Source organism: Mobula hypostoma, chromosome 22 (assembly GCF_963921235.1).
Source record: "Mobula hypostoma chromosome 22, sMobHyp1.1, whole genome shotgun sequence".
Lineage (NCBI taxonomy): Eukaryota > Metazoa > Chordata > Chondrichthyes > Myliobatiformes > Myliobatidae > Mobula > Mobula hypostoma.
The window spans coordinates 246,719-273,297 of record NC_086118.1 but is presented as its reverse complement, the minus strand read 5'-3'; the positions used below and the strand labels follow the sequence as shown (position 1 = coordinate 273,297).

Below are 26,579 nucleotides of genomic sequence, written 5' to 3'. Positions count from 1 at the left end.
AAAGAACTGTATGATAGAAATATGCGCGAGGCTAAGCAGTCAAGCATACTGTCGTTTTTCAAGCCTTCCACATCAGCCACAGCAGGCGACGAACCACGACCTTCGACATCGAGGCAGGCAGACATAGAAGAAGGTGACCTGCCTGCCCTGATCGACGATGAGGTGACACCCAGTATCCCACCACTCCAACCCCCAGGCCGCAGACAGATACCGATCCGTGAAGAATGCAGCGGTGGCCGGAACGCACCCAGCACATCTTTAAGAAAAAAGCCGAAATAAACAAGCTAATTAATTAGGTGCCACCTGGCACGTAAATGTCGGCCCAGATCAGAGACAGTTGCCGATTGCGTCGCCTCTGATCTGGGCCGACATTTACGTGCCGGGCGGCACCTAATTAATTAGCTTGTTTCGGCTTTTTTCTTAAAGATGTGCTGAGTGCGTTCCAGCTACTGCTGTACCCCTGCATACTTCGCGGATCAGTATTGGGTCACTGCCCGGAGGGTGGGGGCCACTGCACCAATCTAACCTCCGACGACTCAGTCTAACACACCATCATCAGTGTGCTCGATGTCTTCCCTATTTCGGTAAGTTATACTACACTGTACATACATTATTTCTACTTTATATAGGCTGTGTACTTTTATGTGTTATTTGGTATGATTTGGCAGCTTCATAGCTGAAAGGTTACTGGAGAGAGCTTGCACCGTGTTTCTGCCGATGGCGCTCGCGTGAGATTTTCGCTATGGAGAACAGTGCGGCAATGATTGTGGAAAAGTATTTCTACTTTATATAGGCTATGTATTCATATCATTCCCGCTTTTACTATATGTTACTGTTATTTTAGGTTTTATGTGTTATTTGGCATGATTTGGTAGGTTATTTTTGGGTCTGCGAACGCTCACAAATTTTTCCCATATAAATAAATGGTAATTGCTTCTTCGCTTTACGACATTTCGGCCTACGAACCGTTTCATAGGAACGCTCTACCTTCGGATGGCGGGGGAAACCTGTATTACTGGCTCCTCTGCTGTGCTACTCTTCCCTTACTGCAAGTAAAATAAATGCATTTATGATTGAGCAACTCTCAGTTAATGCGATATAGTGAAAAGGTGCTCGACAGAACTTGGAGTTCCACTGAGGTCCCATGTTTAGGTGCGGGAGCAGACCAAGGGGGATTGTGGTAACCACCTGTTCCCAGGGAGACTCTGGTGGAGGAGTAATCACCACACAGTAAGTTTGCTTTCTGCTGTGTGGCCTTGCCAGGTGAACAGCAAATACTGGGTTCAGCCCTGCTCCCATTCTATACACTGCAATCTGTGTTACTGTCCATTGAGTGGATCTCTCGCTCCCTGATTCCAATGCTTTCAGCATGGCAACCAGAAACACTTGGGTATCAATGATTAAATTAGAACGGTAAGAGTTGCAGGGACACCTAAAATCTGGCATCAGCAACACACCAGTAAGAATGAAATTTGTGGAAATTGAGCTCATAAATTTAATCCCTACAGGACACTGTAATGGACAAAGAAAGAGAAAATACAGTAAGTTTTGTGAGGAAGAGAGACTAGAAATTTGTAATAATGGGACAAGGAGAGCCCTTCCCTGTCCCAAATATGGGGACACCAGCATGGTGTATGTCTAATAATCATAGGACGGGATCGGTGCAAGAATTGTCGAGATGGGCTAAATGGACACGGGGGCCACCTATTCTATTGTGAAAGAGGACAACCAGACTCCAAGGACTGGTAAAGATAATATTTATGTAATCGGAATAGGGGGTCAGCCTACTAATGTCCCAAAATCAGACAGTGGAGGTTAGCATAAGATTTATACCACACCTTTCTACTTTTGCAGGATGTGCCTATAAACGATGTGCAAGAGATCTACTGTGTAAAATGTGAGCCAGCGAGCCATTGTGGACTATACTATTTTAATAGTAGAAGACCATAGGGCCATAAGGTATAGGAACACTCACAACACGCTGGAGGAACTCAGCAGGCCGGGCAGCAATGGCAACAAATTCCACAAATTCACCAAAAGAAATTCTACCTCATCTCCATTCTAAAAGGATGCCCCTCTATTCTGAGGCTATGACCTCTAGTCTTAGACTCTCCCACCATAGGAAACATCCTCTCCACATCCAATCTATCAAGGCCTTTCATCATTTGATAGGTTTTAATTCATTCTTCTAAATACTAGTGAATACAGGCCCAAAGCCATCAAATGCTCTTCATTTGACAAGTCATTCAATCCCTGAGTCAATTTTGTGAAATCACCTTTGAACCCTCTCCAGTGTCAGCACATCCTTCTCAGAAAGGGGCCCCAAACTATTCACAATACTCCAAGTGAGTCCTCACCAGTGCTTTATAAAGCCTCAAAATTACATCCTTGATTTTATATTCTAGTCCTCTTAAAATGCATGGTGACATCACATTTACCTTCCTCACCACAGACTCAACCTGCAAATTAACCTTCAGGGAGTCCTGTATAGTAGGGCTCAAGAACCTTTGCACCTCAGATTTTTGAATTTTCTCTCCATTTAGAAAATAGTCCATGCTTTTATTTCTTCTGTCAAAGTGCATGACCATCCACATCCCAACACTGTATTCCATCTGCCACTTCTCTGCCTGTTCTCCTAAGCTGACTAAGTCCTGTAGCCTCCCTACTTCCTCAAAACTACCTGCCCCTCCACCTACCTTCATATCGTCCCAAAACTTTGCAACAGAGTCATCCAAGTCATAGACATATAATGTAAAAAGAAGCGGTTCCAACACAGACCATGTGGAACACCACTAGTCACCAGCAGCTAACCAGAACAGGCTCCCTTTATTCCCACTCTTTACTTCTTGCCAATCAGCCACTGCTATCCATGCTAGTACCTACCCATCATACCTGTTAATTCCATTTTGCCTTTCAATACTTTCCATGATATCTACCTTCTGGCCTGATCTTTCCCTTACAGACCTGGAGCTCTGGTTCCTAGCCCCCCTGCAAAACTAATTTAAACTCTCCTGAGTAGCATCAGCAAACCACCAGTCACGATACTGGTGCCCTCCCTCTTGTACAGGCCACCCCTTCCCCAGAAAAGGCTCCAAAGAGTGCCGAGGTGATTGCTCTAGATTCTGTTTAGACGTATAGCTCGGTAAGTGGTACTGTTATCTTCACTGTGCTGGAAATGACCAAGTTATGCATCAAAAATTGGAGCTCTGTATCAATAAGAAAATTGTTCTAACACCTTTGAAACATACGTGGGCGATTCTGATATTGCAGTGGCAGCACAACGCCCCCAAAAGGTTCAGGGGACGATACAAGGTCGGAAGAACAGGGAACCCTACCTGACTCCAGCAGTTTCTAGAAGTAAGGTGGCAAAGGACCTTGGACCAATGGTCAAGGGTCTGCGAGGAATGCCAGGACAAAACATAGAACATAAGATGTGTATAGGATAATGAGAGATATTAATCGTGTGGATAGTCAGAGGCTTCTTCTCAGGCCTGAAATGGGTAATAGAGAAATGAGAGGGCATAGTTTTAAGGTGCCTGGAAGTAGGTACAGAGGGGATGTCAGGGGCAAGTTGTTTTTTTTACACAGAGAGTGGTGAGTGCGTGAAATGGGCTGCCGGCGATGGTGGTGGAGGCAGATACGATAGGGTCTTTTAAGAGACTCCTGGATAGGTACACGGAGCTTAGAAAAATAGAGGGCTATGGGTAACCCTCGGTAAATTTCTAAAGTAATACATGTTCAGCACAGCATTGTGGGCCGAAGGGCCTGTATTGTGCTGTAGGTTTTCTGTTTCTACTCCAGATATGGCCTAAACAGTTTTATAAAATTGCAACATAACCTTGACTTTTGAACTCAGTGCCTCAATTAATAAAAGCAAGCATTCCATAATCCTCCTTAACCACCTTATCGACCTGTGTAGCCACTTTCAAGGAGCAATGAACTTGGACCCCAAAATCCCTCTGCTCAGCAACACTGTGAAGGATTTTGCCCTTAACAGTGTACTGTCTCCTTGCATTTGCCCTACTAAGGTGCAACACCTCACATTTCTCTGGGTTAAACTCTATCTGCCATTTCTCTGCCCATATCTGCAACTGATCTATATTGTGCTGTATTCTTTGCCAGTCTTCTACACTGTCCACAACTCCATCAATCTTGTATCATCTGCAAACTTACTAACCCATACATCTAAATTTTTATCCAGGTCATTTATATACATTACAAACAGCAGAGGTCCCAACACAGATCCCTGCGGGACTCCACTAATTATAGACCTCCAGCTTAAATAAGTCCCTTCAACCACTACCCTCTGTCTTCCATATGCAAGCCAGTTCTGAATCCAAACAGCCAATTCACTGTGGACCCCATGCATCTTAATCTTCTGGATTAGCCTCCCATGAGGGACTTTGTCAAACGCCTTACTAAAATCCATGTAGACAACATCCACTGCTCTACCATCATCAATCTCTCTTGTCACCTTTTCAAGAAACTCAGTCAAGTTGGTAAGGCATGACACGCCACACACAACGCCATTCTGGCTCTTCCTAATTGGCGCATGGGTTTCCAAATGCTCATACGGTCGACCTTCAGTAATCCGACTACCTGTAATCTGGTTCCTTTGATAATCCGGCACTGATTATGCTTAATGTGATCCTTCTGTAATTCGGCATTTTCACTAATCCGGCACTCCTCAGGTCCCAATGGTGCCGGATTAGTGAAGGTCGACCTGTATATCCTATCCCTAAGGATTTTCTCAAGCAATTTCCCCGCAACTGACATGAGACTCACCAGTCTATAGTTCCCAGGTTTTCCCTTGTTCTTAAATAGAGGTACAACATCAGCTACTCGTCGGTCCTCTGGGACCTTGCCTGTGCCTAGAGAGAAGACAAAAACTACTGGACAGGGCCCCAGTAATCTCGTCTCTTGCCTCCTTCAATAACCTGGGATAAATCCCATCAGGCCTGGGAACTTACCTACGTCAATATTCATTAGGAGGCCCAACACTTCCTTCTCCGTAATCTCTAAACACCCCAACACTCAGCACTGACCTCCTGGTCTCCCATATACTTTTCCTTGGTAAATACTGAAGAAAAGTATTAAGTACCTGACTCACATTCTCTGCATCCAAGCAAATGCTCCCGCTTTATCCTTGAGTTATCCTCTCCCTAGTTATTCTCTTGCTCTTGATGTATGTATAGAATGCCCTAAGATGCCCTAAATGATATCGTATCTGTTAAATAGGGGCTGTGGACAATTCTGATTTGATGGGAGAATGGATGTGAAAGCACAGAGGAACATCTGGAGAAATTTCTGAAACGCCCGTTTGTTGCTGTCGTTACTGTGTGGTCGGGAATCTTTCGGAGGGTAGGCCTCAAAATCCCTGGCCTTGCCTGCTTTTGGCGACTGCGAAGGAGGTCGAATCGTTTGGACAGAGATGGCGCTCAGTACTCGGTGTCGGAGAGCTGATCAGAGCTTGAAGTTTTCGGATGACTCAGAGTCGGATTGTGGTCGGCATGGCAGGGAGAGTTTTTCTTCCTTCTCCCGTCTGTGTGAGATGTGGGACATTTGAGAGACTTTGAACTTTACTGTGCTCATGGACTTCTTCATCAAGTTATGGTATTGTTGCACTGTTTGTAACTACATGTATAATTATGTGGTTTTGTCTTTTTTTTCAGTCTTAGTCTGTCCTGTGTTTTGTGATATCACACCGGAGGAAATAATGTATCATTTTTTAATGCAAGCATTACTAAATGACAATAAAAGAGGACTACGTGTCTTCATAATCATAAGATTCACCTTAATCCTACTTGCCAAGGACGTTTCATGGCCCCTTCTAGCTTTCCTAATTCCCTTCTTTAGTTTCTCTTCTAGTTTTCCTAATTCCCTTCTTTAGTTTCTCTTCTGGCTTTTCTAATTCCTTTCTTTATTTCTTTTCTGGCTTCCTTAAACTCCTCATGGCTTTGTTTGATGCTAACTTCTGAAGCTGTACGTACTTTTTCTTTTCCTTCTTGACTATATTCATCACCTCTCTGGACATCCAAGGTTCTCTTATCTTTCTATCCCCATCCTTCCTTCTAACGGGAACAAATCTTTCCTCTACTCTGTGTAATTGATCTTTAAATACCCTCCACACGTCTGAGATGGACTTGTCAGAAGGTCATGGAAACAACTGGGTGGAGCCTGTGGCAACTGGAAGGAGGTAAGGGCTTTCTTTTATCGCAATCTTTGAACAGGAAGTTGTAGAAGGGTTGTTGCTCAGTGCTGATGTGGAATCTTTACTCTCCAAAGCCTCATGACAACATTGGGCCCGCCAACCAAATAAAACAGGTAAGATGCTTATAGCTGAGCCACATGAAGTGATCATCAACCCAAATGCTCCACTGCCCTACAGGGCAGAGTAGCCTCTGTTCCTGGAGGGCATTGAGAGACCATATAAATCAAACATGGTGATCCCGTGGTTCATCACAAGCAATGCATGTCATGTATTTTACAAAATCCAGGGAAAGTAGTGAAGGTGGAAGGAATTCATACACACCACCCTCTGATCAACCGCTCATGCACTTACAGATGGATTTTATAAAACTAACTTCGTATGCATTGGTCATTATTGATTTTTTTCACAATGGGTTGAAGCATTTCCTTGTAGAAAGAATTATGCAGTTACAGTGGCTAACTGTTTATTTTGGGAAATTATCCCAAGGTTTGGGATCACTATCCAGCAACAATAGTCCCACTGTAAAGCTTATTATGTAAAGCTTTACAGATTGACCCATATTTTGAGGTACTTAATGAATACAGTATTTACTACACAAAAGGATCTTGGCAATTGTAGGGATGACTTACAACGGACTGAAAAGCTTGAGCATATAGACATTAAGAAAGAGGATATGCTGAAGCTTTTGAAAAGCATCAAGTTGGATAAGTCACCGAGACCAGACCAGATATACCCCAGGCTACTGTGAGAGGTGAGGGAGGAGACTGCTGATCTTCTGGCGATGATCTTTGCATCATCAATGGAGACGGGAGAGGTTCCGGAGGATTGGAGGGTTGCAGATGTTGTTCCCTTATTCAAAAAAGGGAGTAGAGGTAGCCCAGGAAATTATACACCAGTGAGTCTTACTTCAGTGGTTGGTAAGTTGATGGAGAAGATCCTGAGAGGCAGGAGTAATGAACATTTGGAAAGGCATAATATCATTAGGAACAGTCATGGCTTTCTGAAAGGCAGGTTATGCCTTTCGAGCCTGATTGAATTTTTTGAGGATGTGACTAAACACATTGAGGAAGGTAGAACAGTAGATGTAGTGTATATGGATTTCAGCAAGGCATTTGATAAGGTACCCCATGCAAGGCTTATTGAGGAAGTAAGGAGGCATGGGATCCAAGGGGACATTGTTTTGTGGATCCAGAACTGGCTTGCCCACAGAAGGCAAAGAGTGGTTGTAGACGGGTCAAATTCTGCATGGAGGTTGGTGACCAGTGGTGTGCCTCAGGGATCTGTTCTGGGACCCCTATTCGTCGTGATTTTTATAACTGACCTGGATGAGGAAGTGGAGGGATGGGTTAGTAAATCTGCTGATGACAGAAAGGTTGGGGATGTTGTGGATAGTGTGGAGGGCTGTCAGAGGTTACAGTGGGACATAGATAGGATGTAAAACTGGCCTGAGAAGTGGCAGACGGAGTTCAACCCAGATAAATGTGAAGTGGTTCATTTTGATAGGTCAAATATGACAGCAGATATGGAGACTGGCAGTGTGGAGGATCAGAGGGATCTGGGGTCCGAGTCCCTAGGACACTCAAAGCTGCTGCACAGGTTGACTCTGTGGTTAAGAAGGCATACGGTGTATTGGCCTTCATCAATCATGGGATTGAGTTTAGGAGCCGAGAGGTAATGTTGCAGCTATATAGGACCCTGGTCAGACCTCACTTGAAGTACTATGCTCAGTTCTGGTCGCCTCACTACAGGAAGGATGTGGAAACCGTAGAAAAGGTGCAGGGGAGATTTACAAGGATGTTGCCTGGATTGGGGAGCATGCCTTATAAGAATAGGTTGAGTGAACTCGGCCTTTTCTCCTCGGAGTGACAGAGGATGAGAGGTGGCCTGATAGAGGTGTACAAGATGATGAGAGGCATTGATCGTGTGGATAGTCAGTGGCTTTTTCCCAGGGCTGAAATGGCTAGCACGAGAGGGCACAGTTTTAAGGTGCTTGGAAGTAGGTACAAAGGAGATGTCAGGGGTATGCTTTTTTACGCAGAGAGTGGTGAGCGCGTGGAATGGGCTGCCAGCGATGGTAGTGGAGGCGGATACAATAGGGTCTTTTAAGAGACTCCTGGATAGGCACATGGAGCTTAGAAAAATAGAGGGCTATGGGTAACCCGAGGTAATCTCTAAGATAAAGATATGTTCAGCACAGTTTTGTGGACCAAAAGGCCTGTATTGTTCTGTAGGTTTTCTATGTTTCTATTTCCATTGTAGCTACCATTGTCAGTCAGCAGGCTTAGTATAAAGGATGAATGGAACAATTAAAAACAAGCTTAATAAAATGTGTGAGGAAATTGGATTGAGATAGAAACAAGTATTATCTTTCGTCCTTATGACCATTAAGGCCACAGCCAATGGGACTACTGGATTGTACTGCCCTCTCCCTCCACACAAATTCATAATGGGGCGGACAGTGTGCCTGCTGTTTGATGCACCACTAGGAGTTAAGCAAATGGACATACATAATTCGGATGAAATCACATTGGCCTCTTGTGTAGTCTTGACAAAAGTATCACCAAGCATCATCAACAGGTGAAAGAAGCACAATAACTGAATGGCAACACTAAGTGTCACGACATCGAGCCTGGAGGTAACATTGTTGTCCACACATTGTTTGCAAACTCGGTTTGAAGGACCATTCCTGGTACTGTTAGTGACTAATACAGCTATCAAGGTAAGAGAAAAACCATCATGGATACACGCCTTGCACTGTAAAAAGACTTCCAAGCCATGACTTGTAAACATCCCTAGAGCAGGGGGTTTAGATGGGGTGGAGTTTGTTAGGTGTGTTCAGGAAGGTTTCTTGACACAATATGTAGGTAAGCCTACAAGAGGAGAGGCACAACTTTGTGGACCAAAGGGCCTGTATTGTGCTGTAGGTTTTCTATGTTTCTATGAGATCCCTTAACTCCACACCGATCATCCCGCGCATACTGGTGATGTTGGAATGGATGCCCCTGCTCATAACTCTTTCTTTTCACTCAGTTATGAATACAACCAACGATTGAATGTTTCGGCATGTTGGATTTCTACCCATATTCCATTCCAGTGCGAAGGAGGAATCCTGCTCTGGACTGTTCCCATTAACTCAAAACGAATGGGTTTGGTGTATACATTCAGGAATAACTAGCGGATGAGTGAGTCAAACTGAAAACTCTGTACACCGACTGTCATTCCAAGTGCATAAACGGATGGTAGGTTCCCCCTTTAAGTGTGATTGTGCAGCCACAAGAAGTAAGAGGACCAGATTCCCCACATGAAGCTGTCTGACACAGTGGCCGAGGGTGCTGATCGGGTAACATGAAGGACAAGGGCCCCTATCCAGGGAGCAGTTAAGGGTACATGTTTGGAACTGACAAATCCCTGTCCACTGAACAGCACTTACTAGGTATGTGTCCGGGTATGCCCGAGTATGAAGGGAAGTGGAGAGAGCTGTAGTCCTGGAAAGGCCGCTGTTATCTTGCCTATGTAGTGCCTCAGAAGCGACACTTGATGTCACTACCTCACCGCCCTCTGGACCAGCAGCACCAGAAATCCAGAGCAGAGGCTGAGAGATACCGGATGATTGCCTTTTCCATATATCGCACTGTGAGACTGTCCCAGCAACTAATTAATATGGCATCAGCTTTGAAGAAAATGGCAAATGAAACTGCATATGCCTTTGATCAGACCCAACAAACATTAACCAAGTTGTTGGCAGAACTGGTGACTGTTCGTACAGTAGCATTACTGAACAGAATGGCTTTGGATTTTATCCTATCAGAAAAAGAGGGCACTCAGCCCTGATAGGACAAGAATGCTGTACTTACATACCTGGCGAATCAGAAAATATAACTAATTTGGCAAATCACATCCCAGAAGCTACAAAAGAGTTTAAGAAAGTGGGAGATCAGTACCACAACTCTTACACTCAGGAGGTGGCTGGTGGCCATTCGGGGTGCTGGGACGATGCTGGGCAACTATTCTGTATTATGACATAACTGATGGTATTATAATAAAGGCTGTTATTCTTTTATGATTTAGATTATGAGGACACTCGGTCCTCGTTTGTTGTCATTTAGAAATGCATGCATTAAGAAATGATACAGTGTTCCTCCAAAGTGATATCACAAAAAAAAACAGGACAAACCAAAGACTAACACTGACAAGACGAAGGGTCTCGGCCTGAAACGTCGACTGCACCTCTTCCTACAGACGCTGCTTGGCCTGCTGCGTTCACCAGCAACTTTGATGTGTGTTGACTGACAAGACCACATAATTATAACATATAGTTACAGCAGTGCAAAGCAATGCCATAATTCGATAAAGAGCAGACCATGGGCAGGGTAAAAAAAAGTCTCAAAGTTCCGATCGACTCCCGATAGTCCCTGATAGCAGGCGCAAAAAGGGAGAAACTCTCCCTGCCATAAACCTCCAGGCGCCGACAACTGCTGATGCATTGGAAGCACCCGACCACAGCCGACTCTGAGTCCGTCCGAAAACTTCGAGCCTCTGACCAGCCCTCCGACACCGAGCACCATCTCTGCCGAACGCTTCGACCCCGGCCCCAGCAACAGGCAACAGGCAAAGCCGAGGATTTGGGGCCTTCTCCTCCGGAGATTCCGGTTACCACACAGTAGCAGCGACAGCGAAGAAGGCATTTCAGAAGTTTCTCCAGATGCTCCTCCGTGCTCTCGCGTCTGTCTCCATCATATCAGGATTGTGCACGGCCCCTACTTGACAGATAACAGATATCACCACCGGAGTGGCTGCTGTGAGCTGCGTCACGCCGCCATCTTCTCCTCCCTTTTTGTTTGAAATAACAAGATGAAGGAGAGGAAAGGATGGGTAGATGGAAGTTGATAGATAAAAAGGGAATTTTGGGGAGTACTTTGAAATTGCTTTATATACATGTAAGTATAGATTTCAATTACTGTAATTGTTAAATGTAGTGTTGTCATGAAATGATAAAAAGGAGGGAATGTAGAAATGTAAAGAAACACACACAAAATGCTGGATGAACTCAGCAGGTCAGGCAGCATCTATGGAAATGAATGAATAGTTGATGTTTTGGGCTGAGTCTTCTTCAGGATTGAAAAGGGGGAAGACACCAGAATGAAAAGGTGTGGGAAGGGAAGGAGAATAGTCAGAAGGTGATAGGTGAAGCCAGGTGGGTTGGAGAAAAATAAAGGGCTGGAGAAGAAGGAATCTGGTAAGAGAAGAGAGTGGACCATAGGAGAAAGGGAAGGAGGGGCACTGGGGGGAGGTGATAGGCAGGTGAGAAAAGGCAAAAGATGCAAGGGGCCAGAGTGGGGAATAAAAGAGATTTTTTTTTTATTAACTGGAAGGAGAAATTAATATTCATGCCATCAGGTTGGAGGCTACCCAGACAGAATGTAAGGTGTTGCTCCTCCACCCTGAGAGTGGCCTCGTCTTAGCACAATGGAGGCCAAGGACCAACATGTCAGAACGGGAGTGGGGATGGTAATTAAAATATTTGGCCACTGGGAAGTTCTGCTTTTGGCGGATGGAGCGCAGGTCCTTGCTGAAGTGGCCCCCAATTAACGACAGGTCTCACCAATGTAGAGGAGGCCGCATTGGGAGCACCGGACTCAATGGATGACTCCAGCAGATTCACAGGTGAAGTGTTGCTTCACCTGGAAGGACTGTTTGGGGCCCTGAGTGGAGGCGAATGGGCAGGTGGAACATTTAGGCCACTTGCAGGGATAAGTGCTGGGAAGGGGATTAGTGAGAAGGGACAAATGGACAAGGGAATCACGAAGGAAAGTGGAGAGAGGGAGGAGCAGAGTTATGTTTAGTGGTAGGATCCCTTTGGAGATGGTGGAAGTGGCTGAGGATGATGTGCTGGACACACAGCCTCAAGAGTGGCAAGAACAAGAGAAACTCTATCACTGTTAAGGCATTAGGAAAATGGGGTGTGTGCGGAAATGTACTTGTAGTAATAAAATGGCATTTTTGTCTGCAACAAAATGCCAATGCAACCTGAGTCCTTGACAAACTGTAGACCAGCAGATGTGTTATTTCTTCAGCGGTTTGATGCAGGCACGACTGAGTGAGTGAGTGAGTGACTGCGTGAGTGAGTGAGTGCGTGAGTGAGTGAGTGACTGAGTGACTGAGTGAGTGTGAGTGAGTGAGTGCGTGAGTGAGTGAGGGAGTGAGTGAGGGTGTGAGTGAGTCAGTGCGTGACTGAGTGAGTGAGTGCGTGAGTGAGTGAGTGACTGCGTGAGTGACTGTGAGTGAGTGCGTGAGTGAGTGAGTGAGTGCGTGAGGGTGTGAGTGAGTGAGTCAGTGCGTGACTGAGTGAGTGAGTGAGTGACTGCGTGAGTGAGTGAGTGAGTGTGAGTGAGTGTGAGTGTGTGAGAGTGAGTGAGTGTGTGAGTGAGAGTGTGAGTGAGTGCGTGACTGCGTGAGTGAGTACGTGAGTGTGTGAGTGAGTGTGTGAGTGAGTGTGTGAGTGAGTGAGTGCGTGAGTGAGTCAGTGAGTGCGTGAGTGAGTCAGTGAGTGTGTGAGTGAGTGAGTGAGTGAGTGCATGAGTGAGTCAGTGAGTGTGTGAGTGAGTGAGTGAGTGAGTGCGTGAGTATGAGTGAGTGCGTGAGTGTGAGTGAGTGAGTGAGTGTGTCAGTGAGTGCGTGAGTGAGTGAGTGTGTGTCAGTGAGTGCGCGAGTGAGTGACTGAGTGTGTGAGTGAGTGCGAGTGCGTGAGTGAGTGAGTACGAGTGCGTGAGTGATTACGAGTGCGTGAGTGACTGAGTGAGTGAGTGAGTGAGTGCGTGAGTGACTGAATGCGAGTGAGTGCGTAAGTGCGTGAGTGAGTGAGTGTGAGTGAGTGCGTGTGTGAGTGCGTGAGTGAGTGTGTGTGAGTGTGTGAGTGCGAGTGCGTGAGTGAGTGCGAGTGCGTGAGTGTGTGAGTGAGTGAGTGAGTGCGTGAGTGAGTGAGTGAGTGAGTGAGTGAGTGCGTGAGTGAGTGAGTGCGTGAGTGAGTCAGTGAGTGTGTGAGTGAGTGAGTGACTGTGTGAGTGAGTGCGTGACTGAGTGCGTGAGTGTGAGTGCGTGAGTGTGAGTGAGTGAGTGACTGAGTGAGTGTGTCAGTGAGTGCGTGAGTGCATGAGTGAATGAGTGAGTGTGTGAGTGCGTGAGTGCGAGTGCGTGAGTGAGTGAGTGAGTGAGTGAGTGTGTGAGTGAGTGAGTACGAGTGAGTGAGTGAGTGAGTACGAGTGCGTGAGTGAGTGAGTGAGTGAGTGCGTGAGTGACTGAGTGAGTGAGTGCGTGAGTGAGTGAGTACGAGTGCGTGAGTGAGTGAGTACGAGTGCGTGAGTGAGTGAGTGAGTGAGTGCGTGAGTGACTGAGTGAGTGAGTGCGTGAGTGAGTGAGTGCGAGTGAGTGCGAGTGAGTAAGTGCATGAGTGAGTGAGTGAGTGTGAGTGAGTGAGTGCGTGTGTGAGTGAGTGTGTGAGTGCGAGTGCGTGAGTGAGTGAGTGTGTGAGTGAGTGAGTGCGAGTGAGTGAGTGTGTGTGCGTGAGTGAGTGAGTGTGAGTCAGTGAGTGCGTGAGTGAGTGAGTGCGTGAGTGAGTCAGTGAGTGAGTGACTGTGTGAGTGAGTGCGTGACTGAGTGAGTTAGTGCGTGAGTGAGTGCGTGAGTGTGAGTGAGTGAGTGTCAGTGAGTGCGTGAGTGAGTGCGAATGAGTGAGTGTGTGAGTGAGTGCGTGAGTGAGTGTGTGAGTGAGTGAGTGCGTGAGTGAGTACGTGAGTCAGTGATTGCGTGAGTGTGTGAGTGAGTACGTGAGTGTGTGTGTGAGTGAGTGAGCGTGTGAGTGAGTGACTGAGTAAGTGAGTGTGTGAGTGAGTGACTGAGTGACTGAGTGAGTGAGTGCGTGAGTGCGTGAGTGAGTGAGCGCGTAAGTGCGTGAGTGTGTGAGTGAGTGCATGAGCGAGTGAGTGCGTGAGTGAGTGTGAGTGAGTGACTGAGTAAGTGAGTGAGTGTGTGAGTGACTGAGTGAGTGAGTGAGTGACTGTGTGAGTGAGTGCGTGACTGAGTGAGTGCGTGAGTGCGAGTGAGTGAGTGTGTGTCAGTGAGTGCATGAGTGCGTGAGTGTGTGAGTGAGTGCGTGAGTGAGTGAGTACGAGTGCGAGTGAGTACGAGTGCGTGAGTGAGTACGAGTGCGTGAGTGAGTGAGTGCGTGAGTGCGAGTGAGTGAGTGCGAGTGAGTGAGTGTGTGAGTGCGTGAGTGACTGAGTGAGTGAGTCGTGAGTGTGTGCGTGAGTGTGTGAGTGAGTGCGTGAGTGTGTGTGTGAGTGAGTGAGCGTGAGTGAGTGAGTGAGTGAGTGAGTGAGTGACTAAGTGTGTGAGTGTGTGACTGAGTGAGTGAGTGCGTGAGTGAGTGAGTGAGTGAGTGCGTGAGTGAGTGACTGAGTGAGTGAGTGTGTGAGTGACTGAGTGAGTGAGTGCGAGTAAGTGAGTGCGTAAGTGCGTGAGTGAGTGCGTGAGTGAGTGCGTGAGTGAGTGAGTGTGTGAGTGAGCGCGAGTGTGTGAGTGAGTCAGTGAGTGCGTGAGTGAGTGCGAGTGAGTGAGTGAGTGTGAGTGCGTGAGTGAGTGAGTGCGTGAGTGTGTGTGCGAGTGAGTTACTCAGTGAGTGTGTGAGTGACTGAGTGAGTGAGTGCGTGACTGAGTGAGTGAGTGTGAGTGAGTGAGTTACTCAGTGAGTGTGAGTGTGTGAGTGAGTGAGTGACTGAGTGAGTGAGTGAGTGCGTGACTGAGTGCGTTGAGTGTGTGAGTGAGTGTGTGTGAGTGAGTGAGTGTGTGAGTGAGTGAGTGCATGAGTGAGTGACTGAGTGAGTGCATGAGTGAGTGACTGAGTGAGTGAGTGACTGAGTGAGTGAGTGAGTGAGTGCGTGAGTGAGTGGCCATCAGCCTGTTAGAACAGTGAGAAGGGTTTAAAAGGAGACAGCATTACAGAACGGGTGACAGAGTAGAGAGGGAGACAGAGTAAGAAGGCTTTGGTTCAATGGGGCTTCGGCGATAACGGGTCAAGGCGAGCTAGGTTGCCTGTGTAGAATACAGACAGGAAGTATGTCGGTGAGGCTGGTTTTCTGTACTGGGTGTCAGATGTGGGAAGTCCTGGAGACTGCCAGTCTCCTGGACGGCCACATCTGCACCTGGTGTGTCGAGCTGCAGCTCCTTAGGAACCATGTTAGGGAACTGGAGATGCAACTTGATGACCTTCGTCTGGTCAGGGAAAGTGAATTGATGACAGAGAGGAACTGTTGGCAGGTAGTCACACCGGGGCCTGGGGAGACAGATAAATGGGTAACAGTCAGGAGAGGGAAGGGCAAGAATCAGAAACCAGAGAGTACCCCTGTGACTGTCCCCCTTGACAATAAGTACTCCTGCTTGAGTACTGTTGGTGGGGGGGGGGGGCGGGGGAAGCAACAGTGGCCATGCCTCTGGCCTTGTGGCTCAGAAGGGTAGGGAAAGGAAGAGGATGGCAGCAGTGATAGGGGACTCTACAATTAGGGGGTCAGACAGGCAATTCTGTGGATGCAGGAAAGAAACACGGATGGTAGTTTGCCTCCCAGGTGCCAGGGTTCAGTATGTTTCTGATCGTGTACACAATATCCTAAAGTGGGAAGAAGAACAGCCAGAGGTCGTGGTACATATTGGTACCAATGACATTGGTAGGAAAAGGGAGGAGGCCCTGAAAACGGACTACAGGGAGTTGGGAAGGAAATTGAGAAGCAGGACCTCAAAGGTAGTGATCTTGGGATTACTGCCTGTATCACGTGACAGTGAGTATAGGAATAGAGTGAGGTGGAGGATAAATGTGTGGCTGAGGGATTGGAGCAGGGGGCAGGGATTCAGATTTCTGGATCATTGGGACCTCTTTCGGGGCAGGTGTGACCTTTACAAAAAGGACGGGTTGCACTTGAATCCCAGGGAGACCAATATCCTGGCTGGGAGGTTTGCTAAGGCTACTGGGGAGAGTTTAAACTAGAATTGTTGGGGGGTGGGAACTGAACTGAAGAGACTGAGGAAGAGGTGGTTGGCTCACAAATAGAGAAAGCTTGTAGACAGTGTGTGAGGGAGAATACGCAGGTGATAGAGAAGGGATGCGCTCAGACCGATGGTTTGAGATGTGTCTATTTTAATGCAAGGAGTATTATTATGAACAAAGCGGATGAGTTTAAAGTGTGGATCAGTACTTGGAGCTATAATGTTGTGGCCATTACAGAGACTTGGATGGCTCAGGGGCAGGGACAGTTACACATGGCTCAAGTGCCAGGCTTTAAATGTTTCAGAAAGGACAGGGAGGGAGGCAAAAGAGGTGGGGGCGTGGCACTGTTGATCAGAGATAGTGTCACGGCTGCAGAAAAGGAAGTCATGGAGGGATTGTCTACGGAGTCTCTGTGGGTGGAGGTTAGGAACAGGAAGGGGTCAATAACTCTACTGGGTGTTTTTTATAGACCACCCAATAGTAACAGAGACATCATTTAATTGGAGTAAGGGGAAATATGACGCTATCAAGCAGGAACTTGGAAGCATAAATTAGGAACAGATATTCTCAGGGAAATGTACAGCAGAAATGTGGCAAATGTTCAGGGGATATTTGTGTGGTATTCTGAGTAGGTACGTTCCAATGAGACAGAGAAAGGATCGTAGGGTACAGGAACTGTGGTGTACAAAGGCTGTTGTAAATCTAGTCAAGAAAAAAAGAAAAGCTTATGAAAGGTTCAAAAAACTAGGTAACCATAGAGATCCAGAAGATTATAAGGCTAGCAGGAATGAGTTTAAGAATGAAATTAGGAGAGCCAGAAGGGACCATGAGAAAGCCTTGGCAGACAGGATTAAGGAAAACCTCAAGGCATTCTACAAGTATGTGAAGAGCAAGAGGATAAGATGTGAGGGAATAGGACCAATCAAGTGTGACAGTGGAAGTGTGTATGGAACTGGAGGTACTTAATGAATACTTTGCTTCAGTATTCACTATGGAAAAGGATCTTGGCGATTGTAGGGATGACTTACAGTGGACTGAAAAGCTTGAGCATGTAGATATTAAGAAAGAGGATGTGCTGGAGCTTTTGGAAAGCATCAAGTTGGATAAGTCGTCGGGAACGGACAAGATGCACCCCAGGCTACTGTGGGAGGTGAGGGAGGAGATTGCTGAGCCTCTGGCAATAATCTTTGCATCATCAAATGGGGACGAGAGAGGTTCCGGAGGATTGGAGGGTTGCGGATGAGTAGAAATAGCCCAGGAAATTACCCATGAGTCTTACTTCAGTGGTTGGTAAGCTGATGGAGAAGATCCTGAGAGGCAGGATTTATGAACATTTGGAGAGGCATAATATGATTAGGAATAGTCAGCACGGCGTTGTCAAAGGCAGGTCATGCCTTACAGGCCTGACTGGATTTTTTGAGGATGTGACTAAACACATTGATGAAGGTAGAGCCGTAGATGTAGTGTATGTGGATTTCAGCAAGGCATTTGATAAGGTACTCCATGCAAGGCCTATAGAGAAAGTAAGGAGGCATGGGATCCAAGGGGACATTGCTTTGTGGTTCCAGAATTGGCTTGCCCACAGAAGACAAAGAGTGGTTGTAGATGGGTCATATTCTGCATGGAGGTTGGTGACCAGTGGTGTGCCTCAGGGATCTGTTTTACGACCATTTCTCTTCATGATTTTTATAAATGACCTGGATGAGGAAGTGGAAGGATGGGTTAGTAAATCTGCTGATGACACTAAGGTTGGGTTGTGGATTAAGTGGAGGGCTGTCAGAGGTTACAGCGGGACATTGATAACTGGACTGAGAAGTGGCAGATGGAATTCAACCCAGATAGGTGTGAAGTGGTTCATTTTGGTAGGTCAAATATGATGGCAGAATATAGTATTAATGGCAAGACTCTTGGCATTGTGGAGGATCAGAGGGATCTTGGGGTCTGAGGCCATAGGACGCTCAAAGCTGCTGCATAGGTTGACCCTGTGGTTAAGACGACATATGGTGCATTGGCCTTCATCAATCATGGGATTGAGTTTAGGAGCCGAGAGGTAATGTTACAGCTATATAGGACCCTGGTCAGATGGTGGTGGAGGCAGATACAATAGGGTCTTGGACAGGTACATGGAGCTTAGGAAAATAGAGGGCTATGGGTAACCCTTGGTAATCTCTAAGGTAAGGGCATGTTTGGCACAGCTTTGTAGGCTGAAGGGCCTGTATTGTGCTGTCAATTTTCCATGTTTCTAAGAACACCAAATACATTAAGCAGATGAACAGAATGCATCGTCCTTGAACTGAGGAGCACTTGTGTCTTAGAGTGCCTATGCTGTCTGTTGTTCGAAGCTAGCACCAACTTTTGTGTGGTGATAGTCTTCCCTTGCTTCATGTAAAATAAATGCACTTATAACTGATTCACTCTGGGTTAATTGTCATTTGCTATTGTTACAAAATGTAACGTTTTAGAAACGAACCAACAGCAATAGATTTTACACATGGAGCCTGGTTTTGATGTTAAAACCACTAGTTTTATTAGTAACTACTTACAATATAGTAACTTAACCAAGATAAACAAAAGTTAACAGTGTTATGTGTAGATATGTGTATAAATGTAATATTGAGATTAGGGAAACTAGGTTTAGAGTCTTGAGATGGTAAAGTAGGAAAGTTCAGTAATCCATGAAATAAATGATGGGAGAGAGATATTTGTAATCCAAGGTGAAACATAGAGAAAAGTTAAGTTCGAAGTATTCGACAGGTTCCCCGCTGGTAAAACGAGTTAACAGTCGCCGTAGGTCTTGTTTGATGTGTCGTTCCAAATCCATATACAAATTATCACCGAAAGTGACCTGTCACAGGAATATCGTCTTCCAGTGGTTACCACACAACATACCCAGGCAAGGGCTACAAAAGTGGTCCCACAAGATACCCCAAAATCCACTCCTATGGATTGTATGAAGTGACAGTCACACATTCGTTGTGCAACGTGTGCCGATGTTTAACCCACCCTTGTGGGCATAAGCGAGTTCCAAGCCCCAGCTGTGACAAGCTGAAGCTACCGGCTTCCCCTGTCTCTCTCTCTCTCTCTCTCTCTCTCTTTCGACTGAAGGCTGCTTTCTGTATATGGGTTTAAGTTCGCAGCAGCCTGTGACTGACGTCATAATCTCACCTCACTCAGGTGCTTAAAGCAACAGTTCACAGTAAACAAAACCTGTGGGTTCGTAACACTATAAACTGTAGCACATAAGAACATAAGAAATAGGAGCAGGAGTAGGCCATCCGGTCCATCAAGCCTGCCCCGCCATTCAATAAGATCATGGCTGACCTGTCCGTTAACTCAGCTCCATCTACCTACCTTCTCCCCATAACCCTTAATTCCCCTGGTATGTAAAAATCTATCTAACTGTATCTTAAATATATTTAGTGAATCTCAACTGCTTCTCTGGGCACAGAATTCCACAGATTCACCACTCTCTGGGAAGAACAGTTTCTCCTCACCTCCGTCCTAAATCTTCTCCCCTGAATCTTGAGGCAATGTCTCCTAGTGCTAGTCTCACCTACCAATGGAAACAACTTCCCTACTTCTATTTTATCTATCCCTTTCTAAATTTTGTATGTTTATATAAAATCCCCTCTCATTCTTCTGAATTCCAGAGAGTACAGTCCCAGGCGATTCAATCTCTCCTCATAGGTTAACCCCTTCATCTCTGGAATCAACCTAGTGAACCTCCTCTGCAGTGCCTCCAAAGCCAGTATACCCTTCCTCAAGTATTGGCCTTTTCTTCTTGGAGCAACGAAGGATGAGAGGTGACCTGATAGAGGTGTATAAAATGATGAGAGGTATTGATCATGTGGCTAGTCAGAGGCTTTTTCCCAGGGCTAAAATGGCTAACATAAGAAGGCACAGTTTTAAGGTGCTTGGAAGTAGGTACAGAGATGTCAGGGGTAAGTTTTTTTTTTACGCAGAGAGTGGTGAGTATGTGGAATGGGCTGCCGGCGATGGTGGTGGAGACGGATACAGATCAATTCCCAGATTGTTGGGAAATATATTGTTGTGAAAAGGAGGGCTGTTCTCTGGTGGACAGATGAATGTAAAGGAGTGGTGAAGGAGAAGAATAAAGATTTTAGGAAAGTTGACCCAGCTGGTGGCGTAGTGACATCAGTGTCGCACTTCGAGACGAAAGGTCCCAAGTTCAAATCCAGCCGGCTCCCCTGCACGCTTTCCATCCGTGCTGGGTTATGCGCTGGTGATCTCTTTGGAAACTCACCCGGCAGAAGGCAATGGCAAACCACTGTTGTAACTTGCCTCGTACGCGGTTCCCCACCATGTCAGAGAGGCGTGGAGGGAAATCGTCCGCTAACCGGAGAAACTCCAAATGCAAAGTACCTTTCCTTTTTCAGGCAGTGTTACTCCTAGTCATCTTTCATAAAACATAAAAGAGCTCAAGCTGTATTTTGAAAAGTAGTGAGAAGGACAAAGGAAATGTATTGGCGAACGTACAGTGATAGCATTGGGAAAGAGATCCAGTTCGAGGAAGTTTGGGGTGTGATACAGAAAATGGGTGAGTTAGAAAACTTGATGCATTACCGGTTTTGTATGGTGGGGAGAAGGTTGCAGTTACTGACTCTGAAAAAGCAGAATTACTAGCAAGAACATGTCAGTGTACATATTTTGGCGAATATTAGAGGAGGGGTTTTGTAGGGAAACAGTTTTGGCAAGCAATTATTAGATTCCTGAGATAAAAAGAATGTTCCATTTCCTGCTTGGATACCGCTACTACTACGTCGACTCAGGCCCAGGGGCCCAGCGTCGGGCATTTCATGCCTTACAAGGTGCAAAACGAAAGACTGTGTGGCATACCACTCCTCACACAGACAGTAGGTGGCCATTGACTCACAAAGAGTTCATCCGCCCTTTGACAGGTTTTGTTTTTAGTCCTGTTGGGTACCTACACACCCTCCCTGGTTAACCGAAGTGCACCAGGGGGTGTGCCGGTCGAGTCCCCGACAACCTGACCTGAGACAGGTAGTACTGGGCTACGTGGTACCAGTAGCGAGGCAAGGCCCTGACCTGCTTGGATGGCGAATTTATATTGTCTGAATTTAAAAGGGCTATTAATGGTGCTGGTCAGACATCGTTTGGGAAAATATAGGCATCTGTTAGTCTTGTGCGCCTTGGAAGGTTTCCAGGGCGCAGGCCTGGGCAAGATTGTATGGAAGATTGGCAGTTGCCCATGCTGTAAGTCTCCCCTCTCCACGCCACTGATGTTGTCCAAGGGAAGGGCATTAGGGCCCATACAGCTTGGCACTGGTGTCGTAGCAGAGCAATGTGTGGTTAAGTGCCTTGCTCAAGGAAACAACACGCTACCTCAGCTAAGGCTCGTACTAGCGACATTCAGATCACTAGACTGACACCTTAACCACTTGGCCACGTACCAACACTTCTGGGAAAGAATATATTTGTTATAATATGTTTACATGGTTATCAGATTTGGAACTTATACTGGTTTTGGAATTTATTAATACAGTATGGATTGAAGGGCAACTCCTTGCTTCCTAGAAATTAGAGGTTATTATCCCTATATTGAAACCTGGTAAAGATCAATCTGATCCTTCCAGTTTTGGAGTATTTCGCTAATTTCACATGGATGAAAGATGATGGAACAAATGGTTATAGCAAGGCTTCCTTGCTTTGTGGAAAGTAGTGGAAAATTAGCTGTGTACTAATCTGGATTTCATAAAGGAGAATGATCATAGACTCGGTCTTAAGTTTGGAATCTGATATTCGTAAGGCCCAAGTTAATAAAGAATCAGTGGAGGCAGTTTCCTTTAATGTGGAGAAAGCATATGATGTTACAGACACAAGGGTTGATGCTTAAACTGGAAAAGAAGGGTATACGTGGTAGAATGTTCAAATGGATTCGAGATTTTTTATGCGGTAAGAAGATATAAATTAAGCTGGGAACAACATTCTCTAAGGAGTATTAGATATGGAATGGGACTCCACAAGGGAGTGTATGTAGCCCACTCCTTTTTAGTATTGGCTCAAACATTTCCAAATCGTTAAATGCTGATCATGTTGCAGTACAGAAGAGAAGCAGGAATATAAATTATATAGTTAGGAAAATGCAGGCAGCTATTAATGAAATTAAAGGAATGGGCTTGTCAGTGGGGGTTTATCTTTTCTGTTGTAAAGATTCAAGTTATTTGTTTTTCTAAAAGGAACATTACACACACAATTGATCTCGAGCTGAATGGTAAAACTGTTAAACGAGAGTTAGTGGTAAAGTTCTAGATATGTGGATGGAGACAAGGCTAACATGGAAGGTGCATGTTAATAAAATTCTAGAGGAGTGTTAAAAAGTCCTTAGTGCAAAGGTACTTAGTTGGTTGGGTGTAACTGGGGTGTGAATAGAATTTACATAAACAACTGTATATTGCTTTGATCAGATCTGTTTCTTACCATTGATGTGATGGCTATGGGTCAGCCTCACCAGTGGTCTTACAGCTCCGAGATAAAGTTCAAGTTCAATCATTGAGATCATGTTGTGCTGCTCGTAAATAATCCCCAATTTCAGCATTACTGGTAGAAATGGGTGAAGTACCTTTACATCTACGCACTTTACAGTTAGCGATGGTTTACTGGGTTAATGTAAGAGACATAAAGTTGGTCATCCAATATTGGCAACATTAGTAGAGTGTTGGAAGCACTGTATTCATAAGGTCTTCAGTTATGGACGATAGGAAATAAATAGGCACAAATCCTGGGTTGTTTAATGTGTCCCAGTGTACCCCTTTCTATCACTCCTGCATGGTTTTTCCCTTTGCCTGTGGTTGACTTGGGCCTTCAGGAAAAGATCAAGCTGAGGAGTGATTGTTTATCGGTGGCACAGGAAGTTCAGCAATTTATGCAAAACAGATATTATGGGTTCTTACACATCAACGAGATCCGGTGACAGTTCATTGAGGTAATTCTGTTTATGTTCCAAAATTCAGGTGACTAGGTGACTATTTAGAAAAGATTATCGGACAAAGCATCAGTATTCACAACTGAGATGGTTGCTATCATTTTAGCCTTCGAATAGATCGAAGAAGTGTGCCCTAATATCTACTTCTGTGCTCTGATTCATTCTCGCCATTAACATCCATTAAAACAGGTGCTCCAAATTATAGTCCAGACACTCTTCAAGAGATTGGACAACATTTGACGAGGCTACAGGGTTTAGGCCTGTGTATGCATTTCATATGGGCTCATGCCCAAATTGAGATTGAGGGAAACAAGGTGACAGACATTCTTACCAAGCAATCACTGAAAATTAAAGATATAAGTGTAGTCGTGCCTTTGCATTAGGGGGAAATGAAAGCACGCTCAGTCAACATGGCATCAAAGTTGGGATAAGGAAATGAAAGGATGGCACTTATATAAAATTCAAAAGATGTTGGGAACTCATTTGGGAGATGGGTATAAAAGGAGGGAATCTGAATCTGAATCAGGTTTAATATCTCTGCCAAATGTTGTGAAATTTAACTTAGTGGCAGCAGTACAATACAATACACGATAATATAGTGAGGTAGTGTCCAAGGGTTCAATGTCCATTTAGGAATCAGATGGCAGAGGGGAAGAAGCTAGACCTGAGTCGCTGAGTATGTGCCTTCAGGCTTCTGTACCTCCTACCTGATGGTAACGGTGAGAAAAGGGCAAGTCCTGGGTGGTTGGGGTTCTTAATGATTGCCACCACCTTTTGAAGATGTGGTGGATACAATGGAGGCTAGTACCCATGATGGAGCTGACTAATTTTACAACTCTCTGCAGCTTACTTCAATCCTGTGCAGTGGCAACCCCCACCCCCCCCCACCACCAGCTCATAACAGATGGTGATGCAGCCAATCAAAATACTCTATTAGGTGACATATCAAATCTCATCAAACTCCAATGAAATATAGCTGCTGTCTTGCCTTCTTTATAGTTGTTTTCAACATGTTGGGATCTGGTTACGTCCTCAGAGATATTAACACCCAGGAACTTGAAATTACTCACTCTCTCCACCTCTGATCCCTCTATGAGGATTGGTGTGCGTTCCCTTGAACTGCCTTTCTGAAGTCCATAATCAGCTCGTTGGTCTTAATGATATTGAGTGCAAGGTAGTTGCTGTGACACCACTCATCTAGCTGGTACATCTCGCTCCTGTACACCCTCTCGTCACCATCTGAGATTCTGCCAACAATGGTTGTATCATTGGCAAATTTATAGATGGCATTCCAGCTGTGCCTAGTCACAGTCATGGGTGTAGAGAGTAGAGCAGTGGGCTAAGCACACATCCCTGAGGTGGCCAGTGTTGATTGTTATTACCAATCCGCACAGATAGTGATCTTTCTACTTCCTGCCGGAGTAGGAAATCAAGGATAGGGTTGCAGAGGGAGGTACAAAGGCCCAGGTTCTCCAGCTTTTAGACCAGGACAGTCAGAATGACAGTGTTAAATGCTGAGTTATAGTCAATAAACAGCATCCTCACATAGATATTTGTATTGTCTAGGTGTCCAAGTTTGCGTGGAGAGTCAATGAGATCGCGTCCGCCATAGACCTATTGTGACGATATTGGCAGTGGGTCCAGGTCTTTGCTGAGTCAGTTGAGTATAACCAAGATCAAACGGCACTGGTATAATTGTTGCCCTTTTGAAGCAGGTGAGAACTTCCGACTGCAGCAGTGAGAGATTGAAAATATCTTTGAACTTCGCCCCCCAAGTTGTATGACACAAATTTTCACAGCCTTACCGGGTACAGCATCGAGGCCTGCCACTTTGCGAAAGTTCACTCTTCAGAAAGACACTCCGATGTCGGCCTCCGAGACACATCACAGGAGTATTACCTACACGATCACGCACTGGACATACTAGGTTGAATAATTGGCTGTTCAGAATTAATATGTATGAAACGGGCATCTGTATGGAGGCACTTGTCAAGGAAAGGCGCAGTATATGTTGTTTAAATGCAGTTCCTGTGTGGTGCAAAGGAAACATCTAAATACTGAACTGAGATCTTTGGGACACAGTTTAACAAGGAAAGTTAGGTAGGATATTACTGCCATAAAAGTTTCTAAAGACCATCAGACTGATTTCATTTGAGTACCTGTATTTTGGTGGAGGGGGGAATATTGTGGGTACACTCCTGTCTCGCTGCTCCATAAACCAACAGTAACGCACTGTATGTTGATCTGCCAACCACCAGCGAACTTCACAAGAGAACATCACACCTGCAGCACCTCCCCAACACTCACATGCACGTACAGGGACGCCCGCCGTGAAGCTCCATCGTCCTCCGATGCCAGTCGGGCCGTGGGCTCGCCAGGAGGCCGGAGGCCGGTCCGAACATACCCCGGGGCTCGGGACTCCCCAGGGTGCCGAAGGCCGGTCCGAACATACCGGGCCGTGGGCTCGCCAGGGCGCCGGAGGCCGGCACTAGCCCAGCCAGCTGCCTGCCCAAACGGCAGGCGCGGCGCAGCCCACCCGAGCAGCAGCATGGCGCCCTGTCCCTGCACGAGTCGCCCTCGCTGCTGTCCCCAGTGGCGGGCGGGCGGCCGGCAATCGTGAACGCGCCGTCCTGAGGGCGGCGTGAACGAGCAGAGGGAGAGAGTGGGAGGGGGAGGGGAGAGGGGGAAGGGGGAGGGGGGGGGAGGGGGAGGGGGAGGGGGGGGGGAGGGGGAGGGGGAGGGGGGGGGAGGGGGGGGGAGGGGGAGGGGAAGGGGGAGGAGGGGGAGGGGGAGGGGGAGAGGGGGAGGGGAGGGGGAAGGGGGAAGGGGAGGGGGAAGGGGGAAGGGGAGGGGGAAGGGGGAAGGGGAGGGGGGAGGGGGGAGGGGGAGGGGAGAAGGGGGAGGGGAGGGGAGAAGGGGGGGGAGGGGAGGGGAGAGGGGGGAGGGGGAGGAGAGAGGGGGGAGGGGGAGGGGAGAGGGGGGAGGGGGAGGGGGAGGGGGAGGGGAGAGGGGGGAGGGGGAGGGGAGAGGGGGGAGGGGGAGGAGGGAGGGGGAGGGGGAGGAGGGAGGGGGAGGGGAGAGGGGGGAGGGGAGAGGGGGGAGGGGGGAGGGGAGAGGGGGAGGGGGGAGGGGAGAGGGGGGAGGGGGGAGGGGGGAGGGGAGAGGGGAGAGGGGAGAGGGGAGGGGGGAGGGGGGAGGGGGGAGGGGGGAGAGGGGAGGGGGGAGGGGGGAGAGGGGAGGGGGGAGGGGAGAGGGGAGCGGGGAGGGGGAGGGGGGAGGGGGGAGGGGGGAGAGGGGAGAGGGGGGGGAGAGGGGAGAGGGGAGAGGGAGGGGAGAGGGGAGGGAGGGGAGAGGGGAGAGAGGGGAGAGGG

The 26,579-nt window shown here is 46.9% G+C and overlaps 1 protein-coding gene across 2 annotated transcripts in view; it reads right to left on the bottom strand.

Annotated features, from left to right (window-relative positions):
- rsad1 (radical S-adenosyl methionine domain containing 1) overlaps positions 1–25,767 on the bottom strand; it is a 69,730-nt gene extending 43,963 nt beyond the window's left edge. The window contains exon 1 of one of the 2 annotated variants that reach the window (XM_063030830.1): positions 25,516–25,767. In XM_063030830.1, the coding sequence (XP_062886900.1) occupies positions 25,516–25,758 (243 nt within the window). In that variant the 5' untranslated portion in view covers positions 25,759–25,767. Of the gene's footprint in view, positions 1–25,013; positions 25,343–25,515 lie in introns of those variants that run through there. The other variant, XM_063030832.1, reaches the window with a different exon arrangement.
- Positions 25,768–26,579: the final 812 nt, after the last annotated feature.